Here is an 18498-nt window from a genome sequence, read left to right on the forward strand (position 1 = left end):
ATGATGCTGCACGTCAGACCAAATATTTTCCGGCTCGTGACATTTTTTTTCTATTTTTGGTGTTCAAGGTCGAGATGAATCGTCACTATGACGCGGTCCCCCCTCCCCCACCCTCTCTGCACCTTTACTCCACATGGAAAATGTGTCTGTAGTTCTACTACGTGCCACTAGGGGCCTTTTTTTTTCTTCCTCCCAGCCCTGGTCCATCACCCCCTCCCTCCCTCCCTCCCCTCTGCCCCGCCTCCTCCCTCCCCGCTCTCACCTCCTCTACCTCTCTCCACCGGACTCCAACGTCAGTGCCGCCGGTAAGGTTAGCAGAAGACAAAAGCCTCTGATTTCACGCTGCAAACCGCAACCGGGAGAAAGTAACGGAAGCGCCGCGTGCGGTACGTAGAATAACGGGATGCGGCAGCAGCGGCGGTGCTGTTATGAATGTTTGCAAAGGGTGTCGTTCAGTAAACGTTAAGGGAACCGGTTTCAAATCCCACCTGGGAACACCGGGGGGGCGACTCAGCGAGCTAACGTTAACGTCTGGATGTTCCGCACCGACATTGTGATTGTAACGTGATGCGTGATTTTTTCCCCCCCTTTAACTGTGACGAGCCGAGCGCGTATTCTCTCCCGTTAACCGTCACATACGGAGGGAGGGGGGTTGGGTGGGCGGTACAACGTTTTTTAACGGCGGGGCCTGTTGTTTAAACCCGGTGTTAAAATGTAACGTTACGCTAATAACGTCATGAATAACGGAAAACGGCTACGCAACGTTGATATGCCATGTCACATATTTACCGTAAAAACCGACGAGCTGTTGGTGACAGATGTAACGTGTATATAGTATTTTTATCATAATCATTGGTCTGTGTAGATTATCTGGTCCTTTTTTGGGGAGGGGGTGTCGTGTTCGGTCCGGAGGGTAAAACCACTCTTAACGTTCCCACCTCCTCTCCCATCGCAGCTAAACACGAACATACTGCGCCTGAAGGGCAGGATGAAAGGCATCACATTTCATTCAAATCGCCGTTCACTGCCGCACTTTCTGTACCGTGCTGCATGCTTTCAGAAGAGGGAACTTTGTTCTGTTATGATGATGATGATGATAATGATTATGAGGATGAGGCCGAGGCCGAGCAGTGTGAAAAAGCACTCCCTGCAGCCTTGAAATAATTGATGAGTGGAGCCATTCTCGGGTGTGCGGTGACATCCTGTGTTTCCACATGGAACTGTTGTACCTGTTCTGGCTGTAAAAAAACACCCCATCCATTCTTGTTTAGTAAACAACCACGTTATGTTGGATATTAATTTCCTCTCCATGCAGGAAAACACCCAGATGGTATTTCCTAAAAGCAGCATGGACTATTGAATGTCACTGCTTTTGCTGTGGGAAGATGCTGTGCTTCTGGGTAAAAGTGTTTTTCAGGTCAGACTTTACTCAGCAAACCGTAATCAGATGCTTCAATGCTGCCTTTGCCCTCTTTCTTTTTTTGTGGAACTCCACACACAGTGGTACCATTATTTTCCTATCGAGATCGGGGGAAAGCTGAGAGGGAGAGAAAACCGAGGAGGTCCAAGAGAAAAGCCCCGGGTGACTTGAGGAACTGGACCGCCACAGATACCTGTGGTGTCAGAGGAGGAGGGGGGGGCACTGTCTGTTTGTTATTTCTGATCTGCACAAAGTTCTCCCGGCATTTTGTAACTGTGCAGGCTTAATGAGCGCTGTACGTAGAGCATCTTTAGTGGAAATGCATCGCCGTGACCGGATCACAGCGATGCACGCCACTGGTTGCAAATCGAGAGTGCGATAGAGCTTCCATAAATAGGAATTAGATTTTATAATCCTGATGCTCTTGGAAGAGGAAATAGTAATCTGATTTATCTGTGACACACGCATTTCATCCCTTGTTTCTGCAGTGCCGTAGATAACCCCAAATAGACTGCGTCTCTTAAACCACTGTTTTATTTTAAAAAACAGGGTAACGGCCACAGCAGCTGTCAGGTTTGTTGTGAAGAACAGCGGGCGCACAGCTGTTGGTGCAGAAAACCAATAATGTCCTGCAACAGAAGTAACTCATGCAACAAAAGAAACACAAGGACAACGTGAAGATTGGTGTCAGTCATGCAATAGTAGCTGAATAAATTCACATTGCTCCTGTAGCTGGGACCATTGTGTGTGTGAAGTTACTAGTGGACAGGTGGCCCTGTGTCTGGTAGCTCGTCTCATCAGTGGGTGGAAGGCTCAATGATGACATGAAGTGTTAAAAAGCTTCGAGTGGTCCGAAGACCAGAAAAGCGCTATACAATTACAGTCTGTTTGTGCTCATGCAGCTCACAGAATAACTGCACATCTGATAGAGGATTGCAGGCGCACACACACACACACACACACACTCACACACACTCACTGATAATCAAGCCAGTGCGTGTGAGACAGATGGACTGCTCTGAGAGAATGAGGAAGGATATGTGTGATTCTCTTTCTTTTCCCGTCTTTTTCGACCAGTCACAGTCACGTGGGGGAAGTGCTGACTAGCACAGCGCTCACTTCATATCTTTCATCAAACTGGCTGTCAATTAGCTCGCGAGATCTTTACTCGGCTCGGCAGTCGAGGACAGCGAGGCAGCGAAGGAGCTGTGCTAGATCAGGTAAACGTATCTCGGGTTGATTTGAATGAGAGCCATGCTATTTGCATTTCCTTTTGCATAAGGAAATGGACTGGTTTGGATTTGTCTTTTAGATTTTCAGTATCTGCTGGGTTATATTTATCTATTTGTATGTCTTTGTGGTTTAGACATGCCTTAGAGGCGATTAGTCGAAGCACGAAGCATCCTTCTAATTTCTTATTTATTCTCGCTCTGATCCAGTATTGTTCAAAATCACCGTTTGTATTTTTAGAAAGAAAAGCTTCTTATCTTTTTATGAACAGAGTAGATAGGCCTTATTTCTCTATAAAGGCAAAACATGTGGTTGGAATGGTACAAACTGTGCTAAAAGCTTACATAGATGTTTCCTTTGCCTGTAGCAGGTAACCACCCGGTGTGTTTCACACCTCAATTGTCCCAAAAGGCGCAGGAAGTGCTTGATAATCTTGTAACACTGAATTGAAACTATATACAGAAACAGAAAAGAGTTATGCATATATTATTCATTATATTATTCTACTCTAATAAGCAGCTAATAGGTGAGGCAAAGTGTCATATTTATGACCATTGTCCCACAGTTTGATACATTATTACATAATTGCGCTCCCGTTTTGTGGGATTACACAAAGTGGATCATGGCACACAATACCTATAACCCTTTAACCTAATATAAGCACTGGTCTCTGAACTTGTAATTAAATACATATTTAATTAAAAAAACAAAGCCTTTTGGAAGTTTCTATGCTAACGTCTAGCGGAGGAACAACGCTAGCTGCTTTACTGAGCTTAAACATAAGTGTTCCTTTGTCAGAAAAGGCACTTTATTGCCTCATTGTTCATGTCGAAATGATGGTCAAGGGTCAGGAACTGAACTGTTATCCGTCCGAACGTAGAGGCTGGCTCAGTTAGGTTGTTAGGTTCAAGGTTCTGCACGAGTTGCTCAATCACCTCGTTGATTGTTTACTAGTCAGTGCTTATCTGTCCTGGAGGTGACAACTGAAAAATATGACCTCTGTGGGAATGTGTGTCTTTAAGTGAGAGATGTTTTCGAGTCAATCGAGGTCGGCTAGTTTGAACCCAAAAAGTTTTCACTTGCTTCAAATACATGTTTTTTTTTCTTTTTTCTCGTGTTGAAGCAACTCTCCTCTTTAGTGGTTTAGTGAATAGCGAAATGACCTTGCATCCTTTGCAGGCTTTAAAGTGCCGCATCGAAGTGACTCAAATACCAGTTCCCCTGCAGTTTCCTGATGGATTGTGAGTCTTCTTCCTGCTTTGAGAAAAACAGGAATTCCTTGGGGATTGAGTTGTGTGCTGCAGACTCTGCACACTGAGGTTACTTCTTTCCAACACAGACTCGACACATTGTCACGACAAGGCGGTCCAGCCCAGCTACGGCTGTGTGTTTATTAAAAAAAAAAAAAAGTCCTGCTGCAGGCAAGCGGCGAGCACGAGGGAAGAGGAGGGAGACGTCAGTTTGATGGGTTACTCATAAAGACGGCAGTGCTCTTCACCATACATTATCTCCCCGGTCCTACTGCTAACAGAACCCTTGTATAGTCTGTCAGTTATTCTCCGTTTGCTGACTGGAGTGAAGTTCAGGTGGAAACCAGTGACAGACTAACCAAAGTAGAGTGCTTTTAGTGAAAAGGGGTGTAACCGAATCACAGCTGGAAGCGAAAATGGCTAAGAGGTCTTTGAAGTCCCGGCAGCGGCGAGCAGAAATGTGACTCGCTGACCTCCAGTCCTCCCTCCTCCACCGCTGGAGCTGCCAGCCCCCCCGGGGGCCTCAAGGGCCCATCCAAACAAACCAGACCGCAGCTGCATTCGGGCCTGGATGCAATTATGCACAAAACTAAACGTCCACACATGCTGCGCAATCTCTCTGAAGCGGCGTCTGAGGCATTAGTGATATTACGAGGTTGTCGTACGAGCGCAGGAGCGCTTCACACCAAAAAAAGAAAACGCACACAAGTCAACATAAGACCTGAAAGGAAGAGCTGAGTTTTTGAGTCGTCACTCGTGACTGAGGGAAATTATGATGGGGGGGGGGGGGGGGGCTGTGTCTGTGAGGAGGAGAGAGGAGGAGGAGGCGGGCTGTGATTGGTTGATGCAGGGGGGTGGAGAGAATGACAGGGGGAAGTGGGAAGCATCTTTTTATGTCCGAAGGAACACTTTTAACGTGGAGCATCTTGACTGCATCACTTATGTTTCAAATGCTTTTTAGCATACGCAGGACGGAGCTCCCCCCAATGCAGGGCTTCCCCTCCACAGGCAAGTGGTAGAGTTGTTTTAACCTAAAGTAATCTAAAGCTCTATTTTTACAGAGCGGGAAAAAATGTAGTAGTAATCCCATCTCGTACTGTTACTAGGTCACATTCAGAGTTTTTGCTAACCAAACGTTGTTCTGATTCAACGAATGGATGTGTGTTGAATAGTAACTATTGAATCTTCTTAATTGGGACGATTTGTGCGCGTTCGAGTTCGATTCGATACTTTTGACCTGCCAAACCCTACTTTAACTGAGCGCTACATGTGGTTTAAGCCTCAGCACACCTGGGAGGAGAGTCAGGTTCTGATCAACATTCCCGGAATTGATTTTATTCAGAGAGGTTTCTATTAGCCCATGTGGTTGAGGTCGTACTCTCTTGACTTTGCCCCGAATACAGCAGTACTGTAAGAGTTTTTGTCTGTGTGTTGTGAGTCGGTCATGCGAGAATAAGGCTGACCCGACACCCCACCTGTGACGGAGCGCTGTGTTTGGCATGAGTCCGAAATATCGTCTTTCTGCCATACAATCCTCAGGAGGAAGGCTCACATTCGCTTCCTGCTGAACAAAAAGGGAATTGAAAAGGAGAGAATTATTTGCAGATCGTTCCGTTTTTTTTTTTTTTTTGCACGGGGGTAGAGCTAGTTCTTATTTTGTGTCATGCATTATTTAGCTGGACAGCCACTTTAACATGCTTAATGTGACCTTTCCCATTTCTTTGCAGACACCTCCCAGATTGAACTAGCTGTCACTAGGAGCTCACCATTAGACGGCATAAATCCACCCGGACTGCCACACGCACTCCTGTGATCAACGGGCCGCCGTGGTGACGAGCTAACGGACAGATTGACACCTTGAACAGCCGGGGCTTCAGATAGATGGCAGACAAGCAGATCAGGTAAAAGGGGAACGCGGATACACTTTGGTTTGGTTTTCCTTGGTGGAAACTTCGTCACTCATACATATTCTTTCGCTTGTCCAGTTTGCCCGCCAAATTGCTCAATGGGGGGATCGCTGGGCTGATTGGAGTGACCTGTGTGTTTCCCATCGATCTGGCCAAGACTCGCTTGCAAAACCAGCAAAATGGATCTCGCCTTTACACCAGCCTGTAAGAAGTGTCTTCAGTTGACTTTTTGCAGATGAACACATGCACATATAATCAGTCGGATAATCTGTTATCCCCCAAGTTGGTCATCAGATTAGCTGAATAACCCACCACTGTTGTGTTTATGTTGCAGGTCAGATTGCCTTATTAAGACCATCCGGTCGGAGGGGTATTTTGGGATGTACCGAGGTACGTTTAGATTATTTCATGTTCTATCATGTGATTGAGTATTGAAGCTGTTAGATAGCACAGGGCCTTGAATAATTCCAGTTTCATAATGAGGCTACGGATATCAAACACTTGGATCTGTGTCTGAGGGCTACAGGCAATTATTTCCCATTCTCTCCGTCTTGTCATTCTTTTTTTCCTTCTTTGTTCCACTCCCTTTCTTTCTCTCCGTCCTTTTTATCCTCCCAGGAGCGGCGGTGAACTTAACACTAGTCACGCCAGAGAAAGCCATCAAATTGGCTGCCAACGACTTCTTCAGGCAACACCTCTCCAAGGATGGGTGAGCCATGAACGTGCTGACAGGCTGACTGACACACACACACACACACACACTCCCTCATTTATTTAGTGAATAACTGGCGTATTTACTAAAATGTAACTGCACAGATTGGCTCTCTGTATTTTCACCAAGGCTCTGGTATCCTCTGTGGCACTGAGTATTTCACGGTGGTCTGTAAACGGTCTGGTTTAAAAATACAAAATAATCACCTGTGTGTGTGTGTGTGTGTGTGTGTGTGTGTCAGTCAGCAAAGGTGCTGTCTGAAAGTAAAGTGATGCTATCAACCGCCCTTCGCCTCCCCCCGTGAAAAACCTGAAGGTTTCTGGGGCATCTATCTCCGTCCCGTCGGTGACAAACATGCGAGCTGATGAATGATTGACTTGTCTTGCACAGCCGCTCACCTTGTGAATTATTAATCTGCCCCTGTGCCAGACATGTTGATAGAGAAGACAAAGATAACCTTTTTTTTTCACAGACTGCAGAAATAGAGGTGCCTCGATCACACACTGTCGGTCAAGTGCTCGCTTTAATCTGAGCCTTTTTGGCGTCATCTTCTTTTCTTTCAGAAAACTCACTCTGCTCAAAGAGATGCTGGCCGGGTGCGGTGCAGGTACATGCCAGGTGAGTGAAGCGCTGCTTTAAACGCAACCTCCCGCTCTCCATCTGGAACGGCAGCCTCTGCACTACCAATGTCAGCTCACATATGCGCCACTGAGCCTCAGCCACCGTCTCATGTACCTCCACCCTGCACCTACGATTAGCCAAGGACCAAGACCAGGTTGGAATGAGAGGCGGTGGAGGCAGAAACCTGCCCGCGTTTTGTCTCCTTAGATCCTCCCCGTTATCTGTGATAACGGGACCGTTTTCATGAATGATTTGTAATCAGTGAAATGTTGCCCTGTTAGCAGGCCACACACTGGCAGCTAGATTTGAGTGATCAGATAAGACACTGTGGGGTTGCTTGGCCATGTGCACCGAGGGAGTGAGTCAGAGGGAAATGCCTCCTGTCAATGAGGTCAAATTCTTCAGGCCAGAGAGGAACGTGATTAGATTATGTGTAGCAGACCTTGGATTAAGATTGCAGCTGAGAACGTGGTCATCTCATCCAATCCAGTTAACTAGTTACTACGGTGTGGATTACCAAGGAAAACAACGAGTTTACATGTGGCCGTTACACTGAACACCGAATCAAACTGTGTTTGAGAATGTCCATTGGTTGACTGTATCCAACAGATTTGGTTTTGATTTGTTGCAGGTTATTGTTACAACTCCTATGGAGATGCTGAAAATCCAGCTCCAAGATGCTGGACGAATTGGTAAGAGTAAAGTTCATCCAAGTGGCAGTTTGTGCTAAAGAACCGAGTGTATGAGACAGACCACGGAAATAGTGGCCTCTCGTAGTTATGTCAGAGATTTGATGATGGTTTTATTTTTACGGGTGTGAATTCAAAATCTCTGCCCACATAGAGTGTAGTTTGTGGTGGTTTCATATGAAGCCGTTGACGTTTGGTAACGTTGTGTTTCCTACACTGCACAGCGGCTCAGAGGAAGCTGATGCCTGAGACGGTGGCAGCAGGTAGTGTGGAGCCCAAGTCTCCAACAGCCATGCAGCTCACCAGGCAACTATTTAGGGAAAAGGGCATTGCTGGGCTGTACAAGGGCCTCGGTGCCACCTTGCTCAGGTACAGCAGAGCTCTCAACTACTTCTACCAACCGGCTTCAATGGACGTCACATGACCCACTGTCTTCTGACTTCTTTTTGTTTTCCTCATTTCCTAGGGATGTTCCTTTCTCCGTCATCTATTTCCCCCTTTTTGCCAACCTGAACAACCTGGGCAAAAGGGGCGCAGAGGGGCCCGCCCCCTTCTACGTGTCCTTTGTATCCGGCTGCCTTGCGGGCAGCACCGCGGCTGTTGCCGTCAACCCCGTTGATGGTGAGCAGCGGGAGGGGGGGGGGGGGGGGACGTTGCCACGGCATTCGAGTCGATTCCACGTATTCACCTGAGCTCCGTTGTGTTGCAGTGATAAAGACCAGACTGCAGTCGCTGAACCGGGGAAGCACAGAAGACACGTACAGTGGAGTGACTGACTGCATCAGGTGACCTCATTGTGTCTTTACTGCTGCGGCACGTGTGGCGATGCACGTGTCCAGTCAAATGCTTACGCATTTCAGTGCGTTAACGCACAAGAGTATTTTCAAAACTCCTATGAAACATCAGCAATACACAGCTGACACGCTAAGACATAACTTTCACTTTCAGTAACGTGATTTTATTTGCTCTTTAGGAAAATCCTGCGGAATGAGGGACCATCCGCCTTCCTGAAGGGAGCCTACTGTCGAGCCTTGGTCATTGCACCTCTGTTTGGGATCGCCCAGGTGGTCTACTTCTTGGGCGTGGGCGAATATATTCTCGGCTTGACTAAAAAAGACCACTAAGAAGCGCGTCCGACCTGCCTTTCCCCTCCCACAATGCATCGCGCCGACCGCGTTCATCTCATTCTGAAAGAAATTTTCGATGGGTCAAAGCGTGACCGGTCAGTACATGTTGTTTTAAATTTATTGTGTTGAATGTTGAAGTACTTTTAGGAAGGAGCCTTTCTTTTGCCAAGCTGCCTATGGTGGCACACACAACAATCCAGAAAGGCGTGCTGAGCTAGCTCTCTGGAAAGGAAGCCACAAATATCAGTTGGAGTTTTAATTTCAGCATTTTATTGCATTTTATCTAAAATGATTGTCACATTTCCAAAGTACATGTACTGCCCTTGGTTGCTGCGGTTCTGCAAGCCCCACACTACCTTAATTTGAAATAGCATTAGTAGCTGAATGACAGAAGACCATAGTGATCTATTGAAAATGATACATCATAGAATAAATGCGCATACTTTAAAACAGAGACAATAGATTACTAGAATATGCTAAACAAAGAATTGCCCCAGACCGTTTGTCTTATGAATATAGTATATCTAGAATTAGAGCAGAACATAGAGAATGCCTCATGTTCAGAAACAGACCCAGGGAATGAACTCAGCAACATGCAGCCTTTGATTGCCTTGGCTTTTTTTTAATTTACTGCCACCACAATGGTTTGACTGTTTTTGCCTCAGTGAAAAAGATATCTCCTGTTTGCAAGCTGAACTTAAGGGACAGTGTTCAAAACCCGGGCATTACGCAGCGCCCCCCCCCCCCCCCACCACACTGTTCAAAGCTGCCTCTGTGCTCCTTTCCACGGGTTGGAGCCGTCATGCATGTCCCCCCCAATTAGAGACGTCAAGGCAGGAGTTTTGCCTTCGACAGATGATGGAACACTCCTGCTGTGACGTTTGATTCGCTGTGGGCTCAGATGAAAGCGTCAGCTGTGAGACCCACCTGGGTCGAATGTCGTATTAATAGGATGCAGGTTATTAGCAGTCATCCATTGTGGAGCCAGTAAGACCTTTGATAAAGTAGTTCAAACCACTTCGATCCAGACGTATTTATTATTGTTTACAAATGAGTTCACTCTCATTTTCGATTATTTTGTCTGAAGTAGGAAGGACCCAAAGAGCTAATGGTAAATTTATCTTTATGTGTTTTCTGTGCTCTATGATTTTACCAAACATCTCGGCCTGTTTGCTTTAGAGGTTTTGTTTGCTTTAAGCTGCAAAGGGAAAGCGGCCCTGTCGTATCTTGTTTATGCATCACAACGCCGAAGCCCCCGCCATTGGTTTATCTCGCCGGAGATCAAGGTGACTTTGATATGTATTATCCAATCACATTCCTTCCTCGCTCCCACTGTTCCAGCAGCTCCTCGATTATACCGCTGCACCGTAGATACGCGATGCAACTTTTCAATGTTTTATCGTTTGTGGGAGTGAGATGTCTTTATCAGAAATCCTTTCTATAGTCAGTATAGCACTATATATTTGTATGTGATGTTTTTTCTGTGTAAAAGTGTCCAACTTAACTTTCCATGTAAATATGCAGATAATATGAACTCTTATGTTTTAGGATTTATTGCTTTGTTTGTACATGATGGCTTATTTGCACACCGACCTCTCCAGCCCCCCCCCCCCCAAATCCATAATGTGCTGATTTTATGTTCTGATGACTTGGACATATCAAATGAGGGAACATGTTTTACTGCGGCAAACATCATTCGAACCTGCAGCATGTTGATGAGGTTTTTTCTTTTACTATATACTACAGGCGAGGGTTTTTTGGAGCTTCCATTGCTCCTGAGCTGCTGGTTACCGTTTCTTACGGTTTTATCATCCGGGACCAAACGGAACAGCAATTTAATGATGATAGAAAGGTCGGAGGCTTTAGAAGAATGACCTCTGGGACAACTAAAACTGTTCCGCGAGTGAAATATCATCATAAATTACAGCCCGAACGAGGCTTTAAGGGACCCGCTGACGTCCGACTGTAAATCGCAACGTCGCCCGCCCGGTGCTTCTTTCACAAGGTAACCGCAATGTGACATTGGTGCCACTAACCACCAAGGCCGTGCCGGCTGAATCACATGCTAGCTCGAGAATCTCAAAGCCATAGGTGAGGGAGGCACGTTAGAGCCGCTCCACGTGGACTGGCCCCTCCAGCCGTGCTGACAGATGGGCCAACGGAAAAAAACAAAAACAAAAAAACATCCAGTGTGAGCTCGTCTTTTTCAACATTCCGATCGCCAGTTCATCTCACGTATGTCGCTTTGTTGTATTAATGGAACTTGTTGTGTTGAGATTATTGTTATGATTTGAAGAAACTGCCCGTCCCACCAGCCCCTCCCCTTGTTGTTGTTTTCAGAGGCTTTATTTCCTGTATCTTTGTTTGAATCTTGAAAATGTTGTGCAAAGTAATTTTGTTTTACTCAGCTGTGGATCTTCACTGACCTTGTGCATTTGGTTGTATATGTGCGTGCGTGTGCGTGTCCGATTGTGTAGTTCTGTAGTTGATGCGTAATTGTTAGCGTGAACACTGCGGTATTTTTCTCTTTGATTGTCTGACCCGTGTTCTGTCCCCTCCTTCGCTTCTATCTTTCACACTCCTCTGCCATCTCCTCCCCCCCCAGCATGCTGTGGGGCTGCAGGGTAGCACAGAGGAGCTCTGAAACACCAAATGTATGACTTAGGGTGTGTACAATCAAAGAAAGCACAAAGGATTAGTAGGCACAAGAGACCGCATGGCCCTCTTTTGAATACACTCAGACAGAGTTCCCGGAAAAAACAATGTGCTGCTTTTGCAGACATTGATTGAAGCCCGATGTATTCAAGAGGAGGAGCCGATTTGAAATGAGCTTTTTAGGCTTGTAGGAAAGTTTATCGATGTCTGTAAAACTTGATGCATAGGGCTGAGACGACAGGTCGTTGACCCGTGTGACGGCGTCCACAATGTCACCCATCAGCAGTTATCCACAAAATGTATATCGCCCACATATTCTAAATGAATCAGATATAAGAATGTATCTTAGCTATTATGAGATGTATTATAATTACAGTGAAGAGTTTATTACATTATAATCTAAAGATCTGTGCTTTACACATTCTCTGAAACGGTTCATTAACCAGCTCACTGATATGCAATAAGTATAAACAACACAAAGACGCACATTAGAAATAAACAGTGAACACATAAAAAAAAAACACCTTCTACAATGAACGATGCAAGCGGGGAAATTGGAGGCCTTCTGGGGTCTCTCCACGGCCTCCGTTGTCTTCCTCCAAGAGGAATTGTGCAATACGACACTTTAAAACAGGGACCCTCGCCCAGCTGTCCATCTGCAAAGTCTCTCTGTGGCAAAGAGGGTGTTTATGAAAATGTGTGGTGAATGACACAGCTGACAATGCAATTGAAAAACAAGAAAGAAAAAAACCCCCAGATATTGTGTTCCCTTTTCACAATTTGCTGTTCAATAAACTGACTGTCCTGAAACCGTCTGCTGCAGTGTGTGCTGTCGGTTATGCCTCGTCTTTTCTTTCTTACACGCTGCATCTGCAGTCGCCGTCTGCCGAAACAAAAGAGCACGCGGTGCCGTTTTCTTTGGTCCAAGTGGTTTTTTAGGGAGTGGCGTCCTGTCATCGTGGCTCCTCCGGCCGCATAGAGCCATGTTGTGGTGCCGCGGAGCCACCAGGTGTCAGCGTGGGGCTGTGGGAGAGCTGTGAGTCCTGCTCTGGTGGGAGTGGGGTGCAGTGGGAGCAGTGCTGTGTACTACAGGTGTATTCGGGCGCCGATTCCCCTCTGTGTCCATCTTCTTATTGCCTCCATGGCTTGTAGCTCGGGCCTCAGCGGCCTGTGTGGCTTCACTTGATCGACGCGGTGTTTCTGTGTGTTTACAAGTTGCACAATAGGAATATAAAAATGTCTTTCTTTCTTAGATTTTTCCCCCCGGATGTTTGAGGTCCTTAGATCCCACCTGAATGTGTCTCAGCCGAAGTGCGGTTTTGACAGGGCGTTATTCATCGTTAATCCCCCACTGTTTGCTACGCATTCAACATTACGGTCTTAGCCTTTTATGCCAGAATTCTATTTAGCAGCAATAATTAAATCTCAGTGCCTTCATATAAACTCACACAAACACACATAATGGATTTGCGCCGTCTTGCAATGAGTGCGTTCTTGCATGCAGCTCTTATTTCAACCAGAGTCGGATTTCGTATTGAATGTGTCCCTCTTTGAGAGACTCCTTTCATCATCTACTCCAGTGTTTACACACACTGGAGATCAGGCTCACTTTCCCCCAGTGACAAGACTTTGAAATGTAGAAATGTGCACCTGCCACTGCTCTTATCCTCACTCCAATCCTCCTTATGTGTCATAACTTCGGCTTCCGCCATTGAACTGGTCTTTCGCGGAGGAGAGAAGGTGGAGGAAAACAAGGACCGAGTTGAGCTTGAGAGAAGGACGCAGGGAAGGGGGGTGCATCACGAGGTGGGGACAGTGAGGGGTCGTCGATGGAAGGAGCAGAGAGCCAGAGGAAAGGAGGGGATGGTGTTGATGTGTGTGTGAATATACACTCACCGGCCACTTTATTAGGTACCCCATGCTAGTAACGGGTTGGACCCCCTTTTGCCTTCAGAACTGCCTCAATTCTTCGTGGCATAGATTCAACAAGGTGCTGGAAGCATTCCTCAGGGAGTTTGGTCCATATTGACATGATGGCATCACACAGTTGCCGCAGATTTGTCGGCTGCACATCCATGATGCGAATCTCCCGTTCCACCACATCCCAAAGATGCTCTATTGGATTGAGATCTGGTGATTGTGGAGGCCATTTGAGTACAGCGAACTCATTGTCATGTTCAAGAAACCAGTCTGAGATGATTCCAGCTTTATGACATGGCGCTTTATCCTGCTGAAAGTAGCCATCAGAAGTTGGGTACATTGTGGTCATAAAGGGATGGACATGGTCAGCAACAATACTCAGGTAGGCTGTGGCGTTGCAACGATGCTCAATTGGTACCAAGGGGCCCAAAGAGTGCCAAGAAAATATTCCCCACACCATGACACCACCACCACCAGCCTGAACCGTTGATACAAGGCAGGATGGATCCATGCTTTCATGTTGTAGACGCCAAATTCTGACCCTACCATCCGAATGTCGCAGCAGAAATCGAGACTCATCAGACCAGGCAACGTTTTTCCAATCTTCTATTGTCCAATTTCGATGAGCTTGTGCAAATTGTAGCCTCAGTTTCCTGTTCTTAGCTGAAAGGAGTGGCACCCGGTGTGGTCTTCTGCTGCTGTAGCCCATCTGCCTCAAAGTTCGACGTACTGTGCGTTCAGAGATGCTCTTATGCCCACCTTGGTTGTAACGGGTGGTTATTTGAGTCACTGTTGCCCTTCTATCAGCTCGAACCAGTCTGGCCATTCTCCTCTGACCTCTGGCATCAACAAGGCATTTCCGCCCACAGAACTGCCGCTCACTGGATGTTTTTTCTTTTTCGGACCATTCTCTGTAAACCCTAGAGATGGTTGTGCGTGAAAATCCCAGTAGATTAGCAGTTTCTGAAATACTCAGACCAGCCCTTCTGGCACCAACAATCATGCCACGTTCAAAGTCACTCAAATCACCTTTCTTCCCCATACTGATGCTCGGTTTGAACTGCAGGAGATTGTCTTGACAATGTCTACATGCCTAAATGCACTGAGTTGCCGCCATGTGATTGGCTGCTTAGAAATTAAGTGTTAACGAGCAGTTGGACAGGTGTACCTAATAAAGTGGCCGGTGAGTGTATATAGGTCACTGAATCAATGGGAATCAGGTTTTTGAAGGGGAAACAAGGGGTTATTTATAGATACCAGTGGAGACGGATGCATCAGTGACAGGCACAATGATGCTGGGAGCACTGGAGGGAGAAAATCTGGGAACAGATTGTGGTCAAATTAGTCTGTAGAGAATTCTCCTAAAAAAAGGGAAAAGATTCTCAATAGTGATCAAATAACACAGAGTGCAGCGCAAAACGAATATATAATCAAATGGAAATCACTGCAGAATGCTTTGAGCAAATGACCTTCCCGGCTCTATTGACAAAACGCAGGCAAACTCTTATTTGCGGGTGTTGCTCACAGCATTTGCATCTATAGTGCAGCTCAACTCATATCCTTTTGAAATGAACCGTAATCTGTGATATCAGAGAGCCTCGTGATGGAATTGAATATCGGTTCCATCCATTTTGCAACCGTGTAAGGAGAACCTTCGTGTTTGTCAGCGAGAGCGGGGCTGCTGAGAAGTAGGGGGAAAAAAACATAACGGAGCGCATTGTGAAGATTTCATTTCGAGAGGCTATTGGTTGATGGGAACGCACTGTTATGTTTTCCATTTTAATATCAAAGATTAATTACACAAATTCTGTATTAACTCTTCAGCCTACCAAGTGGCTAAGTGGTGATGCTTACATAGATGATGCTGTTTTATTTTACAAGCTTCCATTTCTCCTTCTACCGGCTTCACAAGAAAGTGACACGAAATTCCGTCACAGATGAGAAATTTGCTGTGAGAACGAAAAAAGGAAAGTACTTGAAAAAATTGTTAAATTGCCTGAAGACTCAATTTTTCTAGGACTAAGTCAAGGTCGTGGACAAATTGTTCCTTCACCACGTACAGGGCTGTGTGTGTATGTGTGTGAGTGTACATGAGTATGTGTCTTTTGCGAGACAGTCTGAGTACTGGGTGTTTAAATAATCTACATCTCATTTGGGGGGAGTTTTTTTGCAAAGCAGCCACATCACCTTTCATCAAATAAACTGGCCGAGGACGCACACAATTAGCCCTCAGCAGCTCTTAATCTCTGGCCTACGCCTAATAATGTGGTCAATAAACTCACAGGACAGTGTTGTGACTACGGGACCATCTGAGGCCCATTTATGTAAGTGGTAACGATATGGATATGCAGCATGATGGACGTGACGGAGCCAGATGGTCGTTATGCCGCTTCCTCTCCTCGTGAAGCGCGCTGATGTTGCTTTAATGACTAATTAGTGATCGTGTTTTAAGAGATATAGAAGCAGAACGTACCTTGGATACTGCACATAAGTACTTTTAAGGTACTTTCACTAATAAGGGAATTACCTATTTTATGCTTTATTATATTACATGTTTTACTCCACGGCATTAATTTGACGGCTACTTTAACGGCAAACCATTATTACAATTCTTGATTGGGGTGTGGACTTTTTTTTTTTAAACTAATCTATTCATGGTTTAAGTTACATATTATCATGCAGAAGTAAAACAATTCCCCAGAGCCCATGCAAGGGGACATCTTCAAATTTATTTTTCATCTAACAAATTGAAGGAACTAGAACTATAGTCAGGTCTTTCTTGATAAATGACTAATTAATGATCAAAATAGTCAAATTAAGTTATACGAGGTATTAGCATTATAGTATAAGGTTGATGCATCAGTGATAATAAAACAGTAAGCTAGTATTGCAGTTTAATTTTGTGATTTTTTTAAGATTCTGTTTTAGTACTTAAACAGATTGTTAAACGTTAAATCTGTTTTGTAACTGTTTGTAACTTCTTCCACCACTACTGAGATTCCCAATCAAGGCTCGTCTCATCACAGGCTGAGGAATCTCCTTTTATTTTGAAATGAGTACAAGGGTCTCAAGTCGAAGCGAAGCAAACAGACTTCTTAAAACAGCTGCAACAACAAACAAAAAAAGAGAAGAAAGAAAAAGAGTCACTCGTGTTTTTGTCCTCTGAGCCACAGTGAACCGGTGCTTATTGGAGAGAAGAAGGCAGAGAGAGAGAGAGAGAGAGAGAGAGAGAGAGAGAGCGCGCGAGGAGGGAGGGAGAGCAGACACAGAGAGGGAGGGAGACAGTGAGAGTCTCAGACGGGTTAGCCCACCTATCCACTAGGAGGAGAGGAGAAACAAACAGCTACTACTACCGAGCACATCCTCGGAGTTCACGCCGGAGGAGGAGCGAGCGACCACCGAGACACACGCCGTCGCGTCCCTGCCCTCGGAGTGAATTAACAGCCATGTATCTGAACCGGGAAGAGGACACCAGCAAAGGTAAGAAGATCCTCCGAAGAACGTGCCCACTCTCCTCTCTGCCGACGGCATCCTGACAGTTTCAAGGTGTTTGCTTTGTGACCCGCTGTTTCTCCCCGAGGTGACTCCCCCGGCGAGAGGTGTCACACCCCCCCGGAATTGCCTTCTTTCCTCTCCCCCTCTTGTTCTCACCCCTTCTTCTCCTTTGACACGCGGGATGTCAGTCCCAAGTGTGGGTTGTCATTATGTAATATCAGTGCAGTTAATTGCCTCCTAGGAGGATGCCTAACAATAGCCCCCCCAAACCCCGGCCCCCCCTACATTTATTCCAATGCACCGTGTGAACCTGTTGTGGACGGAGCCACTTTTCTCCCAGGCATCCTTTCACCTGTCGCGGTCCCACGCTGTGGACACATTGACCACGCACGAGACAAGGTCAAAGCGCGTAAGCTGCCGCGAGGCACAGCGCGCGCGGGCTGCTCGCGGTGGAATGCAGCTCGTTACTTAACGGGGAGCGGTGCCGGTGCAGCAGAGAGAGGGCACCGAAACGAGCCATATTCGAGTCTGCTCTCCCACGTGGGTGTTTTTAAAAAACATTTTTAGGCATGATTTTTCTCGACCGCGAGTCCTTTTGCTGTTATTACGAGGCATGAATAACTCGCTGGGGTGGGGGGGTATGTTAATTACAAGCTAAATCTTCAGGTTATAGGGGGGGTGGATAACACCTGCTGCTACCGAGGACCGGGGAGGGAAAGGGAGGAGAGGGAGGGGAGGAGCTATCCCCCCCCCCCACCGGTGATGTAGATAATGTGATCTCCCCTCACACGGATGAGTCCGAGCAGCAGCAGCAGCATCTTCTGTGTGTGTGTGTGTGTGTGTGTGTGTGTGTGTGTGTGTCTTCACAGAAGAAGTTGCAACCATTGCCTCATGTCGAGGAGCTACCAGAGCTACTTACGTCCAGAAAAAGTTCCTGGGAACCAAATGGATTACTGTGTTCTTCAGTAATTAAATTGGTTGGGCTGCTAATTAAACAAAACATTTTTTCAGACAAATAAGTCCATCAACTAGCATTGACTTGCAATAGTTCTAGTTAAAAAAAAAAGTATAAGCAATCACATGGATGTGATAAAACCTCAAAATGACCATATTATTATTATTATTATTATTAAGCAAGGAATCCTTGCAAAGGTTGGGTTGCACAGCAGTGTCAGCAGCTTGGTCCCTTCGCCTTCGTCATGACGACTATTAATGGGGCTACATTTGATATTCAAACCCCTGATATATCATAAAACCTCTTTATGCTCTGCCATGATATAACTTAAGGAGGTCACTCTTTGTAAGTGTCCCTTGCTTTGTTTACGTCAATGCTTTGTTAATCCGTATTTTCCTACGTTTCTCTGACAATGAATAACAATGTAGATATCCCGATACGGTAATACATGTTCACATTTTTGAGCCTCATCATTTTGTGAGCTTCAGACTTTTTATTTTAACGCTTTCACACGAAA

The 18498-nt window shown here is 45.9% G+C and overlaps 2 protein-coding genes across 6 annotated transcripts in view; both read left to right on the forward strand.

The window, feature by feature from the left end:
* Nucleotides 1–230: 230 nt before the first annotated feature.
* slc25a22a (solute carrier family 25 member 22a) lies at nucleotides 231–12421 on the forward strand. 3 transcript variants are annotated; one of them, XM_037450962.2, is made up of 11 exons: nucleotides 231–305; nucleotides 5628–5801; nucleotides 5886–6011; nucleotides 6142–6197; nucleotides 6426–6516; nucleotides 7083–7137; nucleotides 7772–7832; nucleotides 8054–8198; nucleotides 8296–8450; nucleotides 8539–8614; nucleotides 8803–12421. In XM_037450962.2, the coding sequence occupies exons 2-11, from the start codon at nucleotides 5782–5784 to the stop codon at nucleotides 8951–8953; spliced, it is 936 nt and encodes a 311-aa protein (XP_037306859.1). In that variant the 5' UTR covers nucleotides 231–305; nucleotides 5628–5781; the 3' UTR covers nucleotides 8954–12421. The 3 variants fall into 3 exon arrangements, with proteins under 3 accessions (XP_037306859.1, XP_037306857.1, XP_037306858.1); XM_037450960.2 differs by having other exon boundaries at nucleotides 250–386; XM_037450961.2 differs by lacking the exon at nucleotides 231–305 and adding an exon at nucleotides 2432–2640.
* Nucleotides 12422–16747: 4326 nt separating this feature from the next.
* Nucleotides 16748–18498, forward strand: part of syt7a (synaptotagmin VIIa) — a 59495-nt gene continuing 57744 nt past the window's right edge. For all 3 annotated transcript variants that reach the window (XM_037451440.2, XM_037451442.2, XM_037451441.2), the window contains exon 1: nucleotides 16748–17011. In XM_037451440.2, coding sequence (XP_037307337.2) covers nucleotides 16978–17011 — 34 coding nt within the window. In that variant the 5' untranslated portion in view covers nucleotides 16748–16977. The remainder of the gene's footprint in view (nucleotides 17012–18498) is intronic.

The sequence above is a fragment of the Pungitius pungitius genome, chromosome 6 (assembly GCF_949316345.1).
Source record: "Pungitius pungitius chromosome 6, fPunPun2.1, whole genome shotgun sequence".
NCBI classification, from domain to species: Eukaryota; Metazoa; Chordata; class Actinopteri; order Perciformes; family Gasterosteidae; genus Pungitius; species Pungitius pungitius.

Bases quoted from the DNA above. Each gene is read 5' to 3' on its own strand.
- slc25a22a (XM_037450962.2), top strand. From the start codon at position 5,782: ATGGCAGACAAGCAGATCAG. The intron at 6,517-7,082 runs GTGAGCCATGAA...CTTTTCTTTCAG, and splicing joins CAACACCTCTCCAAGGATGG to AAAACTCACTCTGCTCAAAG. The intron at 7,138-7,771 runs GTGAGTGAAGCG...GATTTGTTGCAG, and splicing joins GCGGTGCAGGTACATGCCAG to GTTATTGTTACAACTCCTAT.